The 23,870-nt window shown below is 47.2% G+C and overlaps 1 protein-coding gene, 1 long non-coding RNA gene and 1 pseudogene across 23 annotated transcripts in view; 1 reads left to right on the forward strand and 2 right to left on the reverse strand.

Moving 5' to 3' along the window:
- Positions 1-520: 520 nt before the first annotated feature.
- Positions 521-1,385, reverse strand: LOC111823349 (annotated as a pseudogene).
- A 6,250-nt stretch (positions 1,386-7,635) lies between these two features.
- The window catches only part of SECISBP2 (SECIS binding protein 2), a 34,242-nt gene continuing 18,007 nt past the window's right edge, over positions 7,636-23,870 (reverse strand). For 12 of the 22 annotated variants that reach the window (XM_023744560.1, XM_014445648.2, XM_014445651.2 and 9 more), the window contains 10 exons: positions 23,535-23,657; positions 22,214-22,309; positions 20,858-20,987; positions 17,999-18,165; positions 17,001-17,136; positions 15,456-15,651; positions 14,195-14,415; positions 9,280-9,434; positions 8,862-9,015; positions 8,281-8,470 (listed from right to left, as the gene is read on the reverse strand). In XM_023744560.1, the coding sequence (XP_023600328.1) occupies positions 8,367-8,470; positions 8,862-9,015; positions 9,280-9,434; positions 14,195-14,415; positions 15,456-15,651; positions 17,001-17,136; positions 17,999-18,165; positions 20,858-20,987; positions 22,214-22,309; positions 23,535-23,657 (1,482 nt within the window). In that variant the 3' untranslated portion in view covers positions 8,281-8,366. The other 10 variants (XM_014445647.2, XM_023744571.1, XM_014445657.2 and 7 more) reach the window with 7 other exon arrangements.
- Positions 22,276-23,543, forward strand: LOC106694460. The gene is made up of 2 exons (XR_001345498.2): positions 22,276-22,399; positions 22,763-23,543. It is a non-coding gene; the product is annotated as an uncharacterized LOC106694460 (long non-coding RNA).

The following is a 23,870-nucleotide window of genomic DNA, read 5'->3' on the forward strand; positions in this document are numbered from 1 at the left end:
GCTCCCAAGCTTGCCTATGCCGGCAGTTGGATATCCTTAGCACTGCCGCCAAGGTAGGAGAGGCTCCTGCCACCACCACTGCGCTCACCTGGCTTCTGGCTAAACGGAGCTCCCCATGTGGGAGCTCACTGACCACCAGGGGGCAGCTCCTGCATTGAGTGTCTACCTTCTGGTGGTCAGTGCACATCATAGCGACCAGTCGTTCTGCTGTTCGGTTGATTTGCATATTAGACTTTTATTATATAGGATGTATTCAGAGGTAAACATTTGGTGACAGAAGAGACTTTTGTTGTTGTTAATCCTCACCTAAGGATATTTTTCCACTGGTTTTTAGAGAGAGTAGAAGGGAGGGGGAGAGACAGAGAGAAACATCGATGTGAGAGAGACACATCAATTGGTTGTCTCTTACACATGCCCCAACTGGGACTGGGGTTCGAGCCTGCAACCAAAATGCATGCCCTTCACTGGAATTGAACCTGAGACCCTTTAGTCTGCAGGCTGACTCTAAACCAGCTAGGGCCTAAGATCCTTCTTTATCCTCGATCTTGAGGCCAGATAATACTTTAAATGTTCCATATCAGCAAGTGATCCTCTACAAGTGGTACATCTGCAGACATAATGATTGTTACTGTAGGAAAGAGGGGAGTAGCTTTGGTCAAGTTCAGATACCTCAGTGTAAAGTTAGCTGAACTGGCTCATTCATCTCTATGGTAACAGCTTCCTCTTCTTTAACGGCATTACTTATTTGCGACAGCTTAATATTTCCATTTTCAAGTTCCCCACTTGCAGAAAATGTCACTCCGTCTTTTGCATAGGAACTTACACATTGTTCAACATCTAAACCCATTAACTTAATTTCATAGTCTGAAACCTTTTTTTGATTTGGAGATTCATATACCAGTGCCAAGGTGTCCGCATTATCAGCAGCCCTAGGGTGATGATGTTTTAATTGCCAGCACGTTTTAGTATTTTGGACATGCTGGTGGGGGTCACAGTGGTACATGCCAAAGCCCTCGGAATGCAGGGTGAGACGTGGGACACGCCCCGGCTCTGCACGTTCCCTGCTGGGGCTGATGTCCTGTAGGCCTCTCAATGAGGCCCTTCAGCACCTCCAGCCCCTTTTCAAGAGGGAGCCCTGGACCAGGGGCACACGTTGAATATGGTGGTGGAGTCACAATAATGCAATGTAGCTGGAGGTGAAGGGAGGAGGAGGTGGAGCTGGCATAGGCATCGCAGGATGAGAGTGAGCAGGCTAATGCAGCGGCGAGAGCCTGAGAACAAGGAAGATCACTGATCTCACTTTTATGACTAATATCCCATTGTATATAGTACCACATTGTTTCTATCCATTTGTCCATCAATGGATACTTAGGCTGTTTCCACATCTTGGCTATCCTATATAATAAAAGCCTGATATGTAAATCAACCAAATGGCGGAACGACCGGTTGCTATGACATGCACTGACCACCAGGGGGCAGATGCTCAACACAGGAGCTTCCCCCAGCCCACAAACCCCAGGCCAACCAAGGCAGGTGCTAGCAGGGGCCCCCCGATTGCCCTGCCGGTCGCCCTGCAGAGGGAGGCGGCCAGCGGCAGCAGCGGGGGGCGGGGCTGGTTAGTGGGAAGTGCTAGGCTGGCCAGGGCAGGTGCCAGCAGGGGTCCCCCAATCATCCTGCCAGTTGCCCCACAAATCAGCCCTGACTGCCGGCCAGGCCTAGGGACCCTACCCATGCACAAATTTCATGCACCAGGCCTCTAGTTGTAAATAATGCTGAAATGAACATAGGGGTGCATATATCTTTTCTAATTAGTGGTTTGTTTGTTTTTTCTTTGAATAACCAGAAGTAGAATTGCTGGGTCATAGGATAGTTCTATTTTTAATTTTTGGAGGACACTCCATAGTGGCTGCACTGCAACCGAAGGAACCCAGGTTCGGCTGCCTGCCGCAAAGAAAGCCAGCACATCCCGAGGCAGGTGACAATGGAGAGGAAAGGGGTTTATTTGAGTGCCCACATCTCAAGAAGATGGGAGACTTTTCCCCATCCTCAAAAATCCATCTTAAGATTTCAGTGCAGGCAGGGGTGTTTATAAGGAGGGAGAGGGAAAGCAGGGGGAGGGGCTGTGGACATGAAGGCAGAGTCCTGGCTGTTCCCAATATGGATTCTCATGGTCAGCATCCTTGAATTGGCCATCTGTGTCTGGGCAGTCAGCAATAGCAACGGCCTTGAAGGTCAGGCTGCTCCTTAGGTTCACACAGAAACTGAACTGTAAAGTATACCAAGCACAAAATTTTTAACATGCAAGCTCTAGTTCTGAGAGAAATATCAGGTTAGAGTAACAAGTTGGGTTTAACATCTACTGAATCAATATGGGTAACTTTATATAGGTAGAGTGTGCTCATTACGTTTCTGCACCAATTTACAATCCCCCAAATCCCAAGGGGTTCCTTTTCTTAACCTCAACAACACTTGCTGTTTGTTGGTTTATTGATAATACCCATCCTGACAGGTGTGAGGTTGTATCTCATTAGGTTTTGATTTGCATTTCCCTGATGATTAGTGATGTTGAGCATCATTTCATGTGTCTATTGGCCATCTGTATGTTTTCTTTAGGGAAATATCTACTCAGGTCCTCTGTGCATTTTTATTTTTGGCTTTTAATATACATTTTATTTTTATTGTTGAGGGTACTGCAAATATCCCCCATCCTTCCTCCCTCCCTTAACCTCTCTCTGCCCATTTTTAAATCAGATTATTTTTATAATGTTGAGCTGTATGAGTTCTTCATATATTTTGGATATAAATCCTCTATCAGATATATCATTTGTAAATATTTTCTCCCATTCAGTAGGTTGCCTTTTAGCTTTGTTGATGGTTTCCTTTGCTGTGCAAAGCTTTTTAATTTGATGTAGTCCCATTTGTTTATGTTTGCTCTGTTGTCTTTGCCCGAGGAGAAATATCCAAAAAAAGTTTTGCTAAGGCAAATGTCAGAGTTTATTGTCTATTTCTTCTAGGAGTTTTGTGGTTTCAGTCCTTATATTTAAGTCTCTAATCTATTGAGTTTATTTTTGTGTATAAAATGGAAGAAAGGGTGGAATTTCATTTTTTGGATTTTACTGCATAGTTTACCCAGCACCATTTTTGAAGACTGTCTTTATCCCATTTTATATTCTTGCCTCCTTTTTCATAGATTGACCATATAGGTATGGGTTTATTTCTGGGATCCTTATTCTAGCCCAATAATCTATGTGTCTGTTTTTATGCCAGTACCATGCTGTTTTGATTACTATAGCCTCTGTTTGAAAGTTTATTTTGTCTGTTATAAGTATTGGTACTCCAGCTTTTGTTTCCATTTGCGTTAAATATCTTTTTTCATCCTTTATTTTCAGTTTGTGTGTCTTTCTATCTGGAGTAGGTCTCTTCTAGGCAGCATTTGTTCAAGTCTTGGTTTTTGTTTTGCGTTTGATTGATTCAATCACCCTGTCTTTTGATTGGAACACTTAATCCATTTATATTTAATTATTGATAGGTATGCAGTTATTGCCATTTCATACTTGTTTTCTAATTGTTTTTATATTTCTTCTATTCCTTTTATATTCTCTTGCTATTTTCTCTTTTATGTTGATGACTTTCTCAGTGGTTTTCAACCTTCTGGCCCTTTAAATACAGTTCCTCGTGTTATGACCCAACCATAAAATTATTTTTGTTGCTACTTCATAACTGTAATGTTGCTACTGTTATGAACCATAATGTAAATATCTGATATGCAGGATGGTCTCAGGCAACCCCTGTGAAAGGGTCATTCGACCGCCAAAGGGGTTGAGACCTACAGGTTGAGAACCGCTGTTCTATAGTGTTATGTTTAGATTCCTTTCTTTTTATTTCTTTTATGTCTCTTAGAGATTTTTGGTTAGCATGTACTGTATATATACCAAGCTATATTTATAGCAATCTATTTAAGTTGATTTTCTCTTAAGATTGAACACATTCTAAAATCACTAGTTTTTACTCACCAACATACATTTATGTTTTTCACTTTCTTTTCTCTCTTTCATGTGTATCCTTTAATCTATTGTTGTAAGTACACATGATCTTCCTACTTTTGTCTTTAACCTTTCTACCACTGCTTTTATTGTTTGCCTTTGTTGGTGAAAATTTTTTCTTTCTATATTTTCTTTTTTTTTTAATCTTTACTTTTCTACTTAAAGTCCCTTTAACATTCTTGTAATACTGATTTAGTGGTGATAAACGCCTATAGTTTCTTTCTTGCCTGGGAAACTCTTGACCTCTTTTATTATAAATGATAGCCTTACTGGATAGAGCAATCTTGGTTGTAAGTTTTACCTTTCATCACTTTGAATATTTTGTGCCATTCCCTTTTGGCCTTCAATTTCTATGTTGGAAAATCAGCTGATTGTCTTATGGGAGCTCCCTTGTCCATAACTAGTTGCTTTTCTCTTGCTGCTTTTAAGATTCTCTCTAACTTTTGGCATTTTAATCATGTGTCTTAGTATGGGCCTCTTTGGGTTGATCTTCTTTGGGACTCTGTGTACTTCCTGTACTTGTATGTTTTCTTTGTCAAGTGAGATAAGTTTTCAGTCATTATTTCTTCAAATAGGATTTCAATCCTTTTCCCTCTTCTCCTTCTGGGACCTCTATTATGTGAATGTTGTTACACCTGATGTTATCCGAGTTCCCTTAAACTATCCTCATTTTAAAAATTGTTTTTCACCCTAACCAGTTTGGCTCAGTGGATAAGAGTGTCAGCCTGCAGACTCAAGGGTCCCAGGTTCAATTCCGGTCAAGGGCATGTACCTTGGTTGTGGGCACATCCCCAGTAGGGAGTGTGCAGGAAGCAGCTTATAGATGTTCTTCTCTCATTGATGTTTCTAACTCTCTATCCCTCTCCCTTCCACTCTGTAAAAAAAATCAATAAAATATATTTTAAAAAGTAAATAAAAATTGTTTTTCTTTTTGCTGTCCAATTGCATGTGTTCTGCTACCTTGTCTTCCTCTGCTTCATCTAGTGTACTGTATATTCTTCATTTCAGTAATTATATTCTTCAGTTCTGAGTCGTTCTTTTTTGTTTTCTATCTCATTTTATATGTTTTCTATCTCTTTGTTGAGGTTCTCAGAATTCATCTATTCTCCCATAGGGCAAGGAGCATTCTTTTAACCAGTGTTTTGAACTCTTTTGGTTGACTTCCTGTGTTTCTCTATATTAGGTAGATCTGCTACATCTCCCAGTCTTGAGAGTAGTATGGATGTATTCTGTAGGGCTCAGTGGCAGTCTTCCTGGTAACCTGAGCTGGATGCTTGAGGGGTGTCTTATGTAGGTTGTGTTGGGCCTCCTATTGTGGTTGAGCCTTAACTGCTGCTGCTGGCACATCAGTGGGTGGGGTTGACCCTCACGCAGACTGGCTGTGAAGGCTGGCTATGACTACAGTGGACCAGCTGTTGTGCAGGGGCTGTCCCCATGGAGGATTCATTGTGTTGGAGCTTCTGATGCCAGCCAAAGCTGCCTTTCAGCATGTCAGTTGTGGAACTGGTTGGATGGGGCTCTGGTACAGTCTGGATCTTGGGAGGGCAAAGTCAGCTACCACTTATGCCAGACTTGGGGGGTTGCTTGGTATAAGCAACACAGTTATTTGTATCGACTCCCACTTGAGGTGCTTGAGCGAAGCTATGCTAAGAACCAAGGCCAGGTGCCACTTGTGCCAACCTTCAGATTCTGTGGTGGGCACTGTGATGTGAGATGAGGCCAGCTGCCGCTTGGCTTTCGGTTGCTTAGTTGGAGATATGTTACAGGCAGGTTGGCCACCACTTATGCCAGGTTTCAGGTCAACTGTTGGGAGTTCCTGTATAAGCTGAGATTGGTCACCACTTGTGCTGGGCTTGAGGCCCCTTGCCAGGAGCTACAGAGCACGCTGAGGTCGGCCGCTGCTCGAATAGGGTTTGTGGGCCTTTGGGCAAGTCTCACACAAGTCTCGGTAGGGCATCTGCCACGTGTGTGGGGCTTGTAGACATTTGAGAAAATCTGCAACACAAGACTAGAGCACTCTGTGAGGTTTGCAGATTTGGGGGAAAGTCTACAGCACAAGCTGGGGTGAGCTGCTTTTGTGGAGTAGCCACTGGAAAAGGCTTGGGCCAGGCAAGCGGTTGGGGAGAACAAGGTCTCAGGGAATCACCAGTGAAGGGTGAACAGTATGATCCAGGTTAGTGGAGAGCACAGATTTGGTGTCCACCCGTACCTGGCCAGCTGGGTGGGAGAGCTCAACAAAGGAATAGCACCTGCCAGTACTTCTAACCTCCCAATCCCCACCCTTCCGGCCACTGTCCTGAAGTATGTCCATTTACTTCCTCCCCATACATCCCTGGCACTTTTCAAGCTGCTGCCCCTGCACCGGTGCTTAGAGGACGTGTTTGTGAGCAAGTGAGTCTATGCGTGTGCACTTTAAGAGCAGCACCTCCTTCTCTAGCAGCTCTTTTTCTTGGACAGAAGCCCTGCTGGTTTTCACAGCCAGAAACTATGGGGACTTCTCTTCTGGATCTGGTGCTCTGGGCGGGGGTCGCTGGTGTGGGAGCGGGCCCTGGCTCCTCAGAGGGAACCTCTGCAGTAGAGGCACCCCTCCTGTTCCTTAATCGGCAGTGTGATTAACTCCCCAGTCCCCATCTCCATGCCCACTACCAGTCTCGATGGGGTGCTTCCTTACAGCCTCAGTTAGAGGACTTCGTTCAGCTGGTCTTCAAGGGGTTGTTAGTAATGACAGTTCTATGATTTAGTTGTAATTCTGATCACGGGCGGAGGCAATCGCAGAGTTTACCTACTCTGCCATCTTGACCAGAAGTCTTATTTTTTAATTTATCAGCAGTTTCACAATTCTAGGCTGCTTAGTGCAGATGAAAGGATATTTCATTTTCTCCCAAAATAATTTTGGAACCTTTATTCTCAAATAATCTCCTGTTTTCAAACCTAGTACAGTTGACTTGCTACCTGTCGCCATGTGGAGAGCAGAAAAGACCCTGATGCTGCTCCTCGTGGCAGCCGAGAGAGACTCATGAAAAGGACCTGGGGCTTGCAGTTAGGAGCTGGCCAACCAGAGCCTACGTCCCCATGTAAACAGCTCAGAATGTGTCTGGAGAGGCAGGGCACACAGTGGGAATAACATGTTACAGAGGACCAGAGAGGCAGGGCTTCTTCCACACACCCCGCGGTGCCACTGCCAGCCCTGGCCACACGCTGTGCCATTTCTGACTCATTACTGCACTTCTGTTTGCTCATCACACTTACCTCTCCGAGATACAGTACCTGGCAAGACTGAATTCAACCAACAGCACTTTCAAAGCCAACACCACACACTACCTGCCTGACAAGCACAAACCAGTGACACTGCAATCCTGCCGTTTCCTCTGTGACAAGCACGCCAGCAGAGACGGGGCAGGGTCTGGAGACGCCGGTCACTGAGGGTCTGAGACCTCAGCAGCTGCTACTTCCAGCGCCAGGAGGTCTGGGCATAACAAGCCTCTCCCTGCTCAGCCCCCACCTTCCATTCCAAGGCTGAAAGGCACAGGTCAAGACAAAGGAAGAACTAATAAGAAAGAGACCAAGGATAAACCAAATGACCAGTCTCCAGGGAAATTAAATAATCACTCTTTATTGAAAATAAATAAGCCCTCTTACTTACAGGAAAATAGGAAAGTAAACTTTTTGCCTCCTGGCCTCTGAGACAGAAACCACATTCAGAACATGTTCATTTACAAAAGAAAGATTTGTAGATTATCAAAACTGAAATTTAGGAATTTCAATATACATTGTTTCTCTGAAAAATAACAACTAAAATTAGAAATAATTCATGTCAAAGGTCACAGGTTAGAAAACCGATTTTTCTTGAGGCTCATTTTAGCAAACCCTCCAGGTCTCCCCAGATCTTCCCACTGAAAAGCCACGTCCCGAGAAGGACCCTCCCTGCCTCCTGCTCTGACGCTGGCTCCCCGCAGGGGCAGGGCCGGGCCCTCACCGTGACTGGGAGGACAGCAGCCACACTGCTCCCGTTTCCACAGACGAACGACCTGGCTCAGCAATCCGCTCCGGAGCAGCAGAGGGCTCGGCACCTTCCCCAGGGTCTTCCGGATTCACAGTGCTCAGAGGGCTTCCAGAAAGGCTCCGTCAGCAAGCCCCCATGCCCGCCACGGGACCTGCAGCCTTGGTGCCACAAAGGCTGCTTCCCATGCCCTCTACGCTGCCAACGTCCCAATTAAACAGCGTTACAAATACATTAGGCCAGTGAAAAGCTAAGAAGAGGGCCACAAAGTTGTTCAAACCTCCCCTCCTTACCCCAAATACAAACACACAAAAGAACCCTTCTTATAAATTCAAGTTCATCATCTGAGAGGTTGAAGCCTCTAGCGATTCTTCTAGCTCCAGGGCACACTGACTGTACGCTTCCAGATGTTTTCTCCAGATTTCAACTGGAAGGAGAGAGTGGCACAGCTGAAGAACAGCAGGGACAGTCGGGAAAGTGTCCCCTGCACAGGCAGCATGGGCTCCACCCCGTCTCCCACGCACCCCGCCCCGAGTGACCAGCATCCACCAGCCTGGGTGCTGGCTGACCCTGACCACCTCCTGCCGAGGGTACAGCTATCCTTGCAGCCACCTTGTCCAGGGGCTGTCTGACCAGAGGTCTGTTTGAGACACTCATTGACAAGTCCTTGCAAATTCGGGTCTGAGAACACCTCTCAGACAACGGTCAGACTTAACCGGGCCTTCCTCAGCCAGTGCCCAGCACCGGGACTTTTTAATCAAAGTCCAGGAAGACTCGAAGGACACTTGGCCCAGACATAGACCCTCCCCAGCACTCACTGTAGTGTGGCTCTTCTGTCGTGGGAGAAGCTGGGGGGCCGCCTTCTGCGGAGCCGCTGGGGCCCTGTGCAGGCTCCTGACGCGTGGTCTCGAGCATCGTCTTGTACGCCTCCCGCGCCGCCATTGTCAGCTCAACCATCTTGTGGAACTGGTCCTTGGACAGAAGTGAGGGCACAGAGAAAAAATGGGTCTCCTGCAAACCCTCCACAGAGAAGGGTGCCACCCGCCGAGGGTGCCACCCCGAGAGAACAGGGCGCCTGAGGCACCTGCGTGGCAGCAGTGAGCCCAGAGCGGAACTTGGAATCACATTCCGTCCGTGCTCTTAAGGGAACAAAGGCCACTGAGGCTGAGGGGCCGCTGGGCTGTCTGGGAGCACGCCGTGTCCGCCTCCCCCCAGGCGCAGCCTGCTCCCGCTCACCTGGGCCCCATCGTAGCTGAAGATGCCCACCACACTGACAGGAACAGCTTTGTTCAAACTGCGCCCCAGAGCCTTGCGGTTGAGAGCGAACACAAAGGGAATGTTCTGTTCACAGGCGTAATCGATGATGGTGTGCAGGGTGTCGTCCAATCCACCTGTCCGAGGGAGGGCACGGGAATGACAGGAGAGGCGTCACATGGGCTGGTGGGGACACTGGTCGCAAGGGCTTTTGTTACACACTGCAACACGGCCAGCTCCCTCTGACTCGCCAGCCACAGGGAAGAAATCACTCTCCAAAGACAACTCCTTCGTGGAATGGATGGGTCTATGCTGAGTCAACAGCTGCGTGACACCTCATAGTCTTAGCAAACATCACTGAGCACTCAGCAAGGCTGGGCCACCGCTCTGCCTGCCTCCCCTGTGGGAGCTGCTGTAACCTCACAAACACACAAGAGGGGAGGCTACGGCCCGCTCCGAGGGGAGTCAGCAGCAGAGAGGTCCCTGGGCACCTATCCCACATCACCTCCCCTCCAACCTGAGCACACATGGGCCCGGCGCCAGTGAGGCACTAGCCAGGGCCGCTGCACAGGCCGCGCGGGGAGAGGCAGTGCGAGCTTCAGAGGAAGGTGAGGAGCTCCGTGCAGGGGTGCCTGCCAAGCCGGAAACCTGGCAGGGGTTACCACCACCCAGAGCCTGTGCGGGCTGCACACCACAGCCAGCCGGGACGCACAGTGGAGAAATGACTCCACTCCGGACAGCAGCCAAAGGTGAGCACAGGCAGGAACCGACGCATCGGCAGATCCACAGAGCAACCTCCACCGGCTAAAAACACCACAGAAAACTTTAAGCGAGACATCTCTGGTCCTGGGCAGGGTGATCCAAAATAACACATGTCCACTCCACCAGGTGTACTGGTTAATAATGCGATTTTGTGATCAAAGAAAACATGATAATTTCAAGAGAAACATCAAAAGTGCTTTATTCAAAGTACAGACAGTCCTTGGGTTACGTCGGACTCAACATACGTCGTTTTGTGGTTACGTCACCATCTCCCATTTATTTATAAAAAAAGTTCTGTCATTTCGACGTATGTACGTATGTGCTTTATGTTTTTTCCTATTTATTTGCCACAAGTAAAGGTCAGGAATTGTTATCTTTCTTTTAAATTTCTTTTACTGTTTCACTTCATTACTGCTGTGTATGTGCTCCATGTGAGTGACACAGGTGCTTATGTAGGTGGGTTCCGACTTAGGGCGAAAATTGCATTACGTCGCATCGTAGGAAAGGATCTCCGACGTAACCCGAGGACCTACTGTAATGTCCATTGCTAGCTACACATTTCCCCATCTTTCAGGTAATCTGTGGATACCGTCCCAATAGAACTTTTCTTGTTTTGAGGCAAACCATTCAGAGACCCAATTTTCCACTTCTTCGTACATTTTGAAGTGCTGCTCAGAAAGTGCGTGTGCCATCGATCGGAACAAGTGGTAATTTGAAGGAGCAAGGTCTGGTGAATATGGCGGGTGGGTTAATACTTCCCAGGCAAGATCTTTTAATGTGTCTTTAACTGGTTTTAAAGTGTATGATGGTGTGTTATCATGAAGCAAAATTACTTTGCCATGTTTTCTGGCACATTCTGGTCATTTCACGATCAAAGTGTGGTTTAAATTGATTATTTCTTGTTGGTAGCGATCAGTATAATGGTTTCACCTGGTTTTAGAAGCTCATAATACACCACACCTTCCTGATCCACCAAACGCAGAGCACTGTCTTCTTTCCGAAGTGATCTGGCCTTGCAGTCGATGTTGATGGTTAACCTGGATCAACCCATGATTTTGTATGTTTGAGGTTCTCAAAATAAATCCACTTTTCATTGCCAGTCACAATTCGATGCAAAAAAGACTTTCTTTTGTGCCACTGAAGCAACATTTTACTGATGACTTTTCCGTTTTCCATTTGTCTTTCAGTTAATGTGGCACCCACTTTCCTTCTTTTAAAATCTTTCCCGTTGCTTGTAAATGATCGGAAATTGTTTGCTGAGCAACGTTTAATCTTTCTTCAAGTTCGTTTTGAGTTTGACACGCATCTTCATCCAATAATGCTTGTAATTGTTGGTCTTCAAACTTTTTCGGTTGACCTGGACGTTCTTTGTCTTTCATATCGAAATCATCACTTTTAAAGGGTTTAAACCAGCGTTCACAAGTATCTTGAGCTGGAGCCTGTTCACCATAAGCTTCCCGAAGTATTCAGCAGCACTTTTCTTCAAAATAATGAATTAAAACTTCCCACAAATGCTTTTTTTTTTGGCACGAAAATCAACATTTTTAAGCGTAAAAATATCTATGATGTTAACACCTTCAGCAAATTCGACATATGAAGTTCTAAAGCTTGTTGTCAATATCGCAAAATAGCATACATATCAAATCGCATATATATCAACATATGTGTAACTCCATCTAGTGAGAAAAAAACCACATTATTAACAGATACACCTGGTACATTGGCCTAAAGCTCTGAAACACCATGACTTACTACAAATAGGATTTTTTAAGAATAAAAAATATGAAAAAAATACGCAAGTAAAAAGAGCATTTTGAAAAAGGAAATACGTTTTGAAAAAGCATCCCAGGCACTGAAAGCGTGCTCTGCGGCTACAGGAGCGTGAGCACGGGAGCAGAGGCAGAAGAGGGCCCAGAAATGGCCCGAAGACGCAGGGTGAGCCGTGCAGAAGGGACCACTGGTCAGCCCCTGGGAAGAGCCGTCTGAGACTGAAATACACGCTACACAGACCAAATGAAACATGGAGAACAGGGAGAAACAGAATGTAAAACATGTTCATTACCTTGGAGGCGAAGGTCGAGGACTGACATAAAATCTCGATGTGATAAAAACGTAGGAATAAAAACTACTGACACACAAACATACTGCCTGCATGGTCAGAAAAAGGTGGAGAGAAAACAGGCTACTGACAAACCAGAAAAACATATACCACTCTCAACCAAAGGGCCAACTTTCTTGTTACACAAAAAGGTACTATCTATGCAACACAGATCAACTTCCCAAAAGAATATCAACAGCAGTTCACAGAAAGTGCCCTGCTCTTAACCAAGTGAGGATGCACGACCTCCCCCGAGGGCGGGGGGCCAGGAAGGGCAGGCCCAGCCGGTGGGGCCACTGTGACACATGCCCATGCCCTTCCATTCTCCAGCTGGAACCTACGGAGATGGGCACACGGCAAAGCAGTGTGCGAGGCACTGACCGACAGGTGTGAAGTCTGCACACCAGTGTGCCCTCTGCAGGAGGCCACATCTCTCTCTCTCTCTCTCTCTCTCTATCTATCTCTCTGTCTGTCTCACACACACACAGTGCTCATACACACACAGTGCTCACACACACACTCACACAGCGCTCACACACACACACACACACACACACAGCGCTCACACACACACACACAGCGCTCACACACACTCTGCAGGAGGCCACATCTCTCTCTCTCTCTCTCTCTGTCTGTCTCACACACACACAGTGCTCATACACACACACAGCACTCACACACACACACACAGCGCTCACACACACACACACAGCGCTCATACACATACAGCACCTACAGCACCCACACACACACACACACACACACACAGCACTCATACATACATGTGGACTATTGATGATACATACAAATATGGCAGTGGTGGCTGACTGAGGAGCTGGTGGGATTTGGGGGTTTTGCTCCTCAAAAGAAAGTAATGAAATGACGAGCCCACCCACACTAGTGAGCTGCACGGCATAGTCACCGTGCTTTTTGCTCTGCACAGACCCCTTCCCGGACAGGGAGAAGGTTCCCGGCACCTCGTACCCCAGAACTAAGTACATGATATCTGAATTTCCTTTTGAGAGAGGAACTTCCCTAGTGCACATCCCCCAGTAGGTGGGAATTGGAAACTCATTCTGCCTGGTGTGCCCGGGCAGGAACTTTCAAGCCCCACCTCCTTTATTCGCCCGCCTCTACTCCAGATCTCCCAGAAGAGCATGAGAGGTGATGAGGACTCAACCTCTGAGGACATAAACTTCCAAGAAACACACCAGTTCCAGGCAGGCTGGGAAGAGGGGAGGCGGGCAGAGGTGGGGTGACGGGTATGTTCCTGAGATATAATTACAACTCATCACCGCAGACTGACGCCTAAATATCGCTGAGTCATCTCTCCCTCTAGGGGTCTCTGCCTCTGGTCCACCCAGCCCTGGGGTTGACACAAACGCTATGAGCGGTGTGCTAACCCAGCGGCCCACTGCTGCTGTCCTCAGGAAGCCCGGCTTGTGTGGTTGGACTCTGGCTGGCAACAGAGCTGGGTTTAGAGAGGGCTCCTATCTGACCAGAGAGCCTACTGGGCCTCTGCTGCTTGAGGAGCTGAGCTTTATGCTGAGAGAGAATCACGGATTGGCTGCCTCCTGCAGCACGCCCCACACTGGGGATCGAGCCTGACCTCCTAGTTCATAAGTCAACGCTCAATCATGGAGCACACCAGCCCGGCAAATCCAGACTTTTAATGAGCAAGTGGGCACAGGGGTCAGTCACGGACCAAACCAGGAAATTTAAAATAGACAAGAGCCCGGTGCCTGGCAGCCAGTCACCAAACTGGTATGAGTGGCCAGTGACAACACCCCGCCCCCCCCCCCACCCCGCCCCGAAAGCTCCAGAGCAAACCTTTCCTGTTGCCAGAGGCCTGCAGGGCGGCCAGACCAGCCAGGAAGACCACAGGCCTGGCTGCCGCAGGGTAAGGCCCGTGGTGGGCAAATAAGCCCTGCAAACAAATGCCCCAAGCAAAAGGAAAGGAGGCCGACCGCACGGCCCACGCTCACTGCCGATGGCGCGGGGCCAGGCCCAGGCCCAGGCCCAGGACAGGCACCCTACCTTTCGACTGTATCTTCTCACAGTTGGGAGAGATGATGACGCACTTCAGCTTCCGGAGCTTCAGGTGTTTGAGCACCTCCCGCAGCCCCAGCACCAGCCGGCGTTTGGTCTTGGCCTTGACGGGATCTTTCTGGTACATACGGTCTTGGAAACGGACCAGTTCTTTCAGCAGCTCCGAAACACAGGCGTCAACCTCTTTACTGAGCACCTGGCTGCAGTAACTGGAAGAAACGGTCCATGCCATCAGCTTGCAGAGGCTGTGACACTGCAGCGCTGCCCGTCGCATGCCCCTGGGCAAGTCCCTCAGACGAGCAGTACTAATTGAAAGCGGGTTCCTGACTGGGTTTAAATAAAGCATCGAATCACCCTCCCCCACTGCCACCTACAAGGGAGAACCTCTGCGCCCCCCACCCCCACCCCGCCCACACCCCACAGCATGCCAAGCATCCCCTCACTGTGGCCATTCCCTGTGCACCTCTCCTGAAAACACCCGGAGAGTCTGTCCTGGAAAAAGAGTGGGGTGGGGAGCAGTGCTCCCTAAAAAATTTTGCAGAGAAATGAAACCACAAAAGGGAATCCAATCCCAGACAGTGTCGCTCAGTGGCTGAACATCATCCCAGGAACCAGGAGGTCATGGTTCGATTCCTGGTCAGGGCACATGCCTGGATTGTGAGCTCGATCCCCAGTGGGGGGCGTGCTAGAGGCAGCTGATCAATGATTCTCTTTCATCATTGATGTTTCTCTCTCTCCCTCTCCCTTCCTCTCTAAAATAAATAAAAATATATTCTTTTTTTAAAAAGGAAACCCAAGCCCTAGCCAGTTTGGCTCAATGGATAGAGCGTCGGCCTGCGGACTGAAGGGTCCCAGGTTCGATTCCGGTCGGGGGCACATGCCTGGGTTGCGGGCTCGATCCCCAGTGGGGGGAGGGGGGGCGTGCAGGAGGCAGCCAATCAATGATTCTCTCTCATCATTGATTTTTCTATCTCTCTCTCCCTCTTCCTTCCTCTCTGAAATCAATAAAAATATATTTAAAAAAAAAAAAAAAGGAAACCCAAATGTCATGCACAGTCACTCACTAACCACTGCCCCAACAGAAAACCTGGATTTACAGGCACCCCTGCCATCACATCAGGAGGACGAGAGCCCTTGTAGAGGCAGGTTCAGCAGCCCTCAGCTTCCAGTTTGAGCATGTCAGGAGGGGAGAACCCCTGCCCAAGGCCAGAGCGAGCACAGCCCACCCTGGCCCCACGGGCTTACTCACTCCCTGAACCTCCGGCTGTGGATCTTGGGGCAGCTGGCACCTTCGGGAGCCAGGGAGCAGGTCGCTGCCTCCTTATGGATCTCAGCTCCCAGCGGCTCTTCTGACTGGCTCTCTCCCGCAGGAGAGGAGCACATGGATGCTTCTGCTCCCCCCGGAGCGTCACAGAAAAGCAAGTCACAGCACAGCACCTGTGGGGCTGGGGCCGGGCAGTGTCACCAGGGCAGCCAGAGGCACCCCACACCCGCCGCACGCAAACAGGGCTGCTGAGCATCGTGGCTGGCAGCAGAGATGGGAATGGCTGGGGGAAAAAGGAAGAACTCGGCAACTTTCTGTTCTTCCTGCAGGTGTCTTTCTGACCCCAACTTAGTTATTTTTATTGTGGCAAAATATTTATAAAAATTTACATTTTAACCATTTTTAAGTGTGCAGTTCAGTGGCCAAATTTATATTTTAATTTTGAAATTTAACCTGAAGTTCCTATCAGGAAATTTAAAAAGCAGGTTTTTAGTTCTGAATTTTTTGCACTTAAATGCTTGAGACTATTCCCTCATCAAATAATCCTTAAATCAGAGCTGAACTCAAATATCTAAACTATGAGAATCTCAACGGGTGTGTTTAAACACATCAGACAGGATTCCATAATGGCTCAGGTCCCCCAAATGTTCCTTCTAGACATTTCCAGAGCTCACGGGAGGCTCCAGCTCACCAGAGAAGGAATTTGGGAGCACACATCACGCCAGCCAGGATGGCAGACACAACAAATGCAATGCCCTGCAATGCCCTCTCCCCAGTGGGCGGAACTGGTAGCACCTGGCAGCCTGTCTGGCAGGAGCCTCCAACGCTGGATGGCAATGGACCCACCTGCCACCTGCCTGGGGAAATGGCGCAGGAAGGAGCGCTCCGCCCTCTGCACACTCTCCCCACACTGCCACAGGGACTGTGTCTAATGGCACCGTGGCACACTCCTACACCTGGACGCTGCACAGCAGTGACAATCGGGAATTGCCCCATGGACACGGACAGACTGCTGGCCAGAGGGACACCACTGCCAGACTCCCTGGGAAGGAAGCACGCACGCTCACCGGGGGTGTGGTGGGGCAGGCCCTGGGCCGGGCCACGGGGAGCTGTGCGTGGCTGCTCTGCTCCTGATGTTGGTGCTGTGCTCGTCTGTGCAGTCATCAAGCTATATGCTTATGGTCTGCGCTCTTTTCCGAGTGTCATTTAATAAAAAGTTACTAAACACGTTGTTTTCATGGCACTGTGTCTCGCACACTCATGGGAAAACGGCTTTGCAGTTGATGGGGCTAATCCTGAAAGCTACTTCAAGTCGCCAGGACCATCCAATGCCACACAGATCGAACTCGGGGCCTCATCCCCTGCCCGCACAGACCCCCACTGTCCATGGGGACAGCCTCTCACTGTCCGGCTGGGTGTCTGAAAACTTCTGCATGCTAGCGGCGGAGGCTGGCGGAATCCCGGCGGGGGGGGGGGGAGTCTGCTGCACATGGTTGCCCCAACTGAAGGCACAACCAACAGAAATGGTACCTGCGGGCTCCTCCTGCTCCAGAGCAAGGTCGTCACCACTCTCTACATCTTGCACATCGTCACCGGCCAGAGCGGGGCTCACGGCATTTTCCTGGAGACGCTGCTGCTTTCTCTCCTCCCGTTCTTTCAAAATAATCTTTAAAATTGAATAAATGATTAAAGCACCTAAATACTTGTACTTACAAATAAGCTCTTTTGCAAAATAAACCACCCGAGGTCGGCTTACTGGCAGGTGCCCATCATGCCTTCACAGCGGCAACATGGCCCAGGAGCAGCATGTCCCCTCGCTCAGGTGCACCGAGCAGGTTGTGTGCAACCTGGGTTCTGATGCAACGGTGCAGCTCGACAGGCACCTGGCCTCAGGCAAGACACCTGCTCCCCACCTGAGACTGACCACACACCTCAGGCTGCGGAGAATTAAATGAAGAAACCTGTGCAACAGCCCTGACTGAGAATCTGCCAGGAAGTGTCCAATATTCACCAAATCTGAACAGCAGATTCGCCTCAGGTGGGATGAGGGCATCAAGTAAATAAGGAGAATGTAACTCTCCCCATTTCTCATTTTCTGTCCATGTCACTATAAAGTATTTAAAGAATGGCTTCCCTCCGCCCAGCCACAGAGACCCCGGAAGCAGAGGCACCAGAAGCTCGGTTGGTGGAGCGTTGTCCTGATGGATAACCGCAAGGCTGCCGGGTCACTCCCCTGGTGGGGGCAAGTAAGGAAGGCAACCTTTCTCACATAGAGCGCTCTCTCTCTCTCTCTCCTCCCCTCATCCCCCAGGCATGTCCTCGGGGAGAATTAAAAAAACAAAAACCAAAAAAACCCCGGCACCCCACTTCGCATGCCCCACGACGCCACTTTCACCTCAACCCTGAAGACCTAAAGCCTCAGAGCTGGAGAAGAACACCAGGCTCTCTAGGGCAGTGGTCGCCAACCTTTCGGACCTCACGGACACCGGATGGTGACCGCTGCTCTAGGGCCCGGTTTCATCACTCACCTTCTTCAATGATGTCGGCTTCTTGGCTCTGGGGACCTCCCTCTGCTTCCCCTTCTTCATCAGGGGAGCACTGGAGTCCAAGGGGTTGTGCGGGGTCTTCACCTGGCTGAAGCGGTGGCCCTTCTTCCCTAACGTGGCCTCTTTGGAGAGAACAGGAACTGCCCCGACTGCAACACAGTGAGGATACCAACCCTGCTCACATAGGCGTGCTCTCCCATCCCAATGCCACCTGAGTTCAGGACCCCCACTGGGCCCCTGCACCGCCCACTGCAGCCCTCCAGCCCTGTCCCTCCTGTCTGCACCCCGTGCCATGCGACTTGCCATAGTGTTAACGGAGGGCCCTTCCCAGTGGAAGCCCCAATAAAGGCTCTGGCCTAACCCCCCCTCCCTCCTGCCCACCTGGTCTTCTCCGTGTGGCCCTGCATGCTGTCTCCTGTCTCCAGGACCTGGGAGTAGGATAAGCTTTGCTTTTTCTTGAGCTTCTCCTGTGCTTCCTCCTGTGGCCACACCTGACTGACCATATCATCAAAAAATACATAACAAGCCTCGGCTGGGTGGCTTAGTGGTTAGGTCCAAGGGTTGGCCCATGGACCTAAGAATCAAGGGCATGTCCTTCAGTTGCAGGCTCGATCCCCAGCCTCAGTCAGGGTGCATGCAGGAGGCAACCAATCGATGTCTCTCTCCCTCTATCTCGCCTTCCCCTCCCTCCTCACTCCCCTCCACTCTCTAAAAAATCAATGGAACTTTTACCATTTGCAACAGCATGGATGGAGCTGGAGAGCATTATGCTAAGCAAAATAAGCCAGTCAGAGAAAGATAAGTACCGCATGATCTCACTCATATGTGGGATATAATGAACAACATAAACTGATGAACAAAAACAGAACCAGAGACAAACACTGAACAGACTGTACAACCTCAGAGGGAAGGCAAGTAAGAGATCAACCAAAGGACTGTATGCATGCATATTAGCATAACCAATGACACGGACACTGGGGCGGTGGGGGGCTGTCCTGAGGGGTGGGGGTGGCGGGTCGATTGGGGAAGGAGACATATGTAATACTTTAAACAATAAAAAAATTTTTTTAATTATAAAAATACTTCAGGATAAAAAAGCTTCTTAATCATTTCCTTAGGTGCCTACATTTTTCTTTTAAAAATAAATTTAATTAACTACCTCAGAAGGAGGAAACCTACTTAAAAGACTATAGTGGCAAATGTGCATCTTCTTTTGTTGACGTATTGCCAATTTTAACATCTTGGCTCTCTGAGGCTTTTCAGAGGCGAGAATGGTGTTATCAGAACTGAGCCGACACTGTTATGAGGTGCGACCCAGGGACAGGCAGTAATTCATTTCTGCCAGATTCAGCTTTATTTAAAGCTGTACAGGGCACTTATGTATCATGAGATTTTCAGGTACACAATGCCACCATATCTATTTCTTAAAATCATACTTAATTTTTTCAATGGTTATGGTAAAATACATATAACATAAAATCTACTATTTTGACAGTTTTTAAGTGCACAATTCAGTGGCATCAATTACGTTCACAATGTTGTGCAACCATCACCACTACCCATCTCCATAACTTTTTCATGTCCCAAACTGAAAATCTGTCCCCCTTAAACAGGAACTCCCCATTCCCCCTTCCCTCAACTCCTGATAACCTATACTCTACTTTCTATGAATTTGCCTATTCTAGAAAGTTAATGTAGTGGAATCATACAATGTTTTTTCCATTTGTGACTGGCATATTTCACTTAACATGTTTTCAAGTTTATCCACGTTGTAGCATATGTCAGAATGTCCACATTTTGTTTATCCATTCATCTGTTGATATATATTTGGGGTGTTTCTACCGTTTGGCTATTATAACTAATACTGCTATGAATACTGGTATTCAAATGTCTGTATCTGTTTTTAATTATTTTGGATAAACACAGAGGAGTGGAATTGCTCGGTCAATGGCAACTCTAGTCCCCATTCTGAAGAACCACCAGACTGTTTTCAAAAGTAGCTGCATCATTTTACATTCCCACCAGCAGTTTAACAGGGCTCCAAGTCCTCCACACCTCACCAGCACGGGTCATTTTTGTGGTTTTGCTTATGGCTACAGAGGAGGTATGAAGAACTACCTCACTGAGGTTTTGACTTGCATTTCTCTAATGACTGATGATGATAAATATCTGTTCATGTGCTACTGGCCATTTGTATATCTTCTTGTGGAGAAATATCTTAAGTGTTTTAGCCCATTTTTTGAGTTTGTTACTGAGTTGTAGTTCTTATATATTAGAGATCAAACGCTTATCAGATAAGATTTTCAAATCTTTTCTCCCATTCTATAAGTTGTCTTTTCACTTTCTTGATAATGTCCTTTGGTACACAGATGTTTTTAATTTTGATGAAATCCAATTAACCTATTTTTAATACTTTTGCTGCCCGTCCTTTTGGTGTCTGAACTAAAAATCCAATGTCTAATTCAAGAGCATGGAAATTTACCTGTTTTCTTCTCAGAGTGTTACAATTTTAGCTCTCATAATTAGGTCATTGGTCCATTTTGAGTTCATTTCTGTTTATGTGAGGGTCCAACTCTATTCTTTAACATGTGGAAATCCAGTTGTCCCAGAACAAATGTTGTTTGTTCTTTTAATGAACTCAGCACCCCTGTCAACAATCCACCGGCCATGCATATGTGAGTTTACTTCTGGACTACCATTTCTATTCCAATGGTCTGTCTATCCTTATTCCAGTACCATACTGTTTTGTTTATAAATGACTTTTGATTACAGAAGAAAAGTCACAAAATAGTCTATCTGAAAAACAACTTCCAATTGTTTGAGATTAAAAGGCCCTTTTACCTGAAAACACCACTGGTTTGGAGGACTGCTTTGCATTCTGGGAGTGCTGCTTCTTTTCCAGCGCTGTCAGCATTCCCCCCAAATCCAACTGTACTGGAGTTTGGCTCTTCTTTCCACTTTTAAAATTATTCTAAAAAGTTCAAAAATTATAAGTTTATTTATAACAATACATTTTACAAGCTGTGCTTTTCATCTTATGACAAAAAATCATATAATTAAAGATGAAATAGATTTAGAGACTGTAAAAATCTTAAATAAAGAGAAAAACCCAAGCAATCCCCACATTCTACCGGGGTTATTTCCTCCCTCTCTTCTCATAACACTGGGTTACATTAAACCACCTACAATTATGTCTACATCTCCCCTGTATCAGTGTACATCTACAGACAAGAAACCAACCCTTGTATGAAGTCTTTGGCTGTAACAGTTTGCTGTATGTGAGGCTAATTGGTCAGTATGTGTGCCTTGTTAGCTCCATTCATTCTTCAATTGCCCAAGTGAGCCAATCAGCTGCCATGAAACAGATTTACCCAAGTCCCATCACACCAGCAGGTGAGTGCCACATTTAGACACAAAGTTGGAGGTACTCTCAGCAAATGTGACTTCTGACACAGTTGGGCTCTGGGTTTGAGACAGTAATGAAAGCTGTGCAGGCAGGTTGTGGCACGTGCTTTAGCACCGTCACTCCTGCTCTCCTGCCCACTGTTCTCTTCTCTGACACCACACCCACTGGCTGAGGGCTCACGTCACGGTGCCAGCACCGGGTGCAGTACAGGTGGGTACATCATAACATGGTCATGCAACGTTAATTCACACAAGGGTGTAGAATTCTTCCTTCCACAAATGTGAAACATTACCTCGATTTGAAAGGCAAAATGACAATGAACCTGCCCAAAGCACAGAAGTTCCCCATTTAGATCATGAGCCTTAAGTTCATTCCTGAACCCACGGGGCGGGGACAAGCAGCAGCAGCTCTCCCGCTGTCTGACTACTTAGAGCGAAACCGGACGGCTCGGTTGTTTTCCTTCTGTCGGACGCCACTGCCTCACAAAGGAATTCTTGGTCCCTGAATACAGGGAATCACCAGTTTTAAAGAAAATCAGAGTCTCATAGGCAGTACGTGTTTGCCTCCTTTCTGATATAGCAGTGGTAATTACCAACAGTCTTATTACAAAAGTGACAGTGTTTTAGCTGAAAAGCAGTTCTGCTTCAACATACCGAATGCCTCCAATGAAGGAAGAAATAAAAACAAAACCGGTTTCCACAAAGAAGTCTGGAAAGCAGTTTTGTCTTAAGAGTCAGTTTAGCAAGAAAAGTTAAGCCTAAAGCAATTGTGGGTTTCAATCTAAAATTTACCTGTGGCTGCTGCTTAGATTGACATTTCCGTGACTCTACTCTGTCTCTGTCTCTTCTTTCAGATGCAACTGCCAGAATGGGAAACTCTTCAGTATCCTAAGTAAACCACACACCCTTTAGCGCTTCATGAATCGTGAGACCCAAGTATGCCCAAGTGAAGCCTTCTCCTTGCTCACATATTCTACGGTAAGTTCCCACGGAAGGGCTCAAAGGTTGATACAAAACAGGCCAAAAACTGTATCATAAGGGCTTCAGCTTAATTTTACATAGAACCAATTTAAAGACCATAGTTCTAATCTCCTGCTCCACAGAGCAAGAGTGGGGACCCCAAGGAGTCCCCAGACTGCCCCTAATGACCATGGCATGAGAGTGTTCAGTAGCCACCCTTCAATTACTCTTCGCATTTTGCATCAGTCCAGACTCAGGGCATGTCAGTGTCCTGTCATGTTGCTGAACCCAGGCTGGAAAATAGAGAGAGAGGGGGGCAACAGGCCTCTATACCACATTTACATCCTTTAAAATGTCTTGTGTGCTCTGTCAACATTTTAGGTGCCTTGGAGAAGTTATGTGAGAAGAGCAGAAATATGAAATATTTATTGGCCAAACCATAATGCTATGCCATGATCATAGTTCTTCAAACACAACCCACCATTCTCAAGGGAATGTTCCAAGAGCCTTGGGAACCCCCAGGTTGAGGGAAAGCCTCGGCCTGACCCTAAGCGGGGCGCCCAGGCAGCCCCGCTGACCTCCTGCAGGCCCCAGGAGCCACGCTGCTGAGTCTACTAGCGCAGACCCGGGAGAAATAGGGTTCGAGCCCAGGACGCCTGGAGGACAGGGACATTCTTGGAGTACCACAAGGACAACAATTTAAAGAGTGCTTTTGCAAGTCCATGACATTCTTGTGACCAGGGCCCATGATGGCTCCCTGGTATTTTAAATTTCTCTCTCTAGTGAAGCACATTATAATAAGATTTCTGGATAGAAAAGGAGGCCCTGCAAAAGCCAGCATGCCAAAGTGAAGAAAAAAACATGTAAAGAAGATATTTATGAGAGACAAATATTAGTACTATGGTGTATAAACTATTGAATTTCAATATAAGAGTTTTGTCTCTAGACCCCAATGTTTATTGAGTGCCTGCTATGAGGCTTTCTTCACTGGCCAAAATGAAGATGTGAAGAAAATGGATAATGGCTCTTTTCTTCAGCACTAGGTGGGCTATTATTAAAGAAAATGTTGAAGATTTTCACTTAGGAAACCAGTGAACCCACATTTCTATTAAGACGGACCCATATATCACACAAGGGGGAAATAAATATGTACTTCAATCCGTGGTGGCTCTTGTGCTGTGTGGACTTCATATTTTGATTTAAACTTTTCTTTCTTTTTCTTATTCCTTCTTGAGGCTTCATTTTGCTCAGAATCACCACCTTGTGATGCTTTGCACTAGAAACAACAACAAAATCATGGTTTTTTTAGGACATTCAATTAAATGTTTAATTCCATGTATTAGAGCAAAATTAAGTTATCAACTTGTATAATCACATGACAATTTTATTCATAGTTTGCCTCTTCATTCTCTATTTTCCAAAGAGCTAGCATTCTGGAGAATAATTCGGAAGAAAAAAAAATCTGTGAAAATAGTAGTGTTCAATATTT

Source organism: Myotis lucifugus, unplaced genomic scaffold (genome assembly GCF_000147115.1).
Source record: "Myotis lucifugus unplaced genomic scaffold, Myoluc2.0 scaffold_474, whole genome shotgun sequence".
Lineage (NCBI taxonomy): Eukaryota > Metazoa > Chordata > Mammalia > Chiroptera > Vespertilionidae > Myotis > Myotis lucifugus.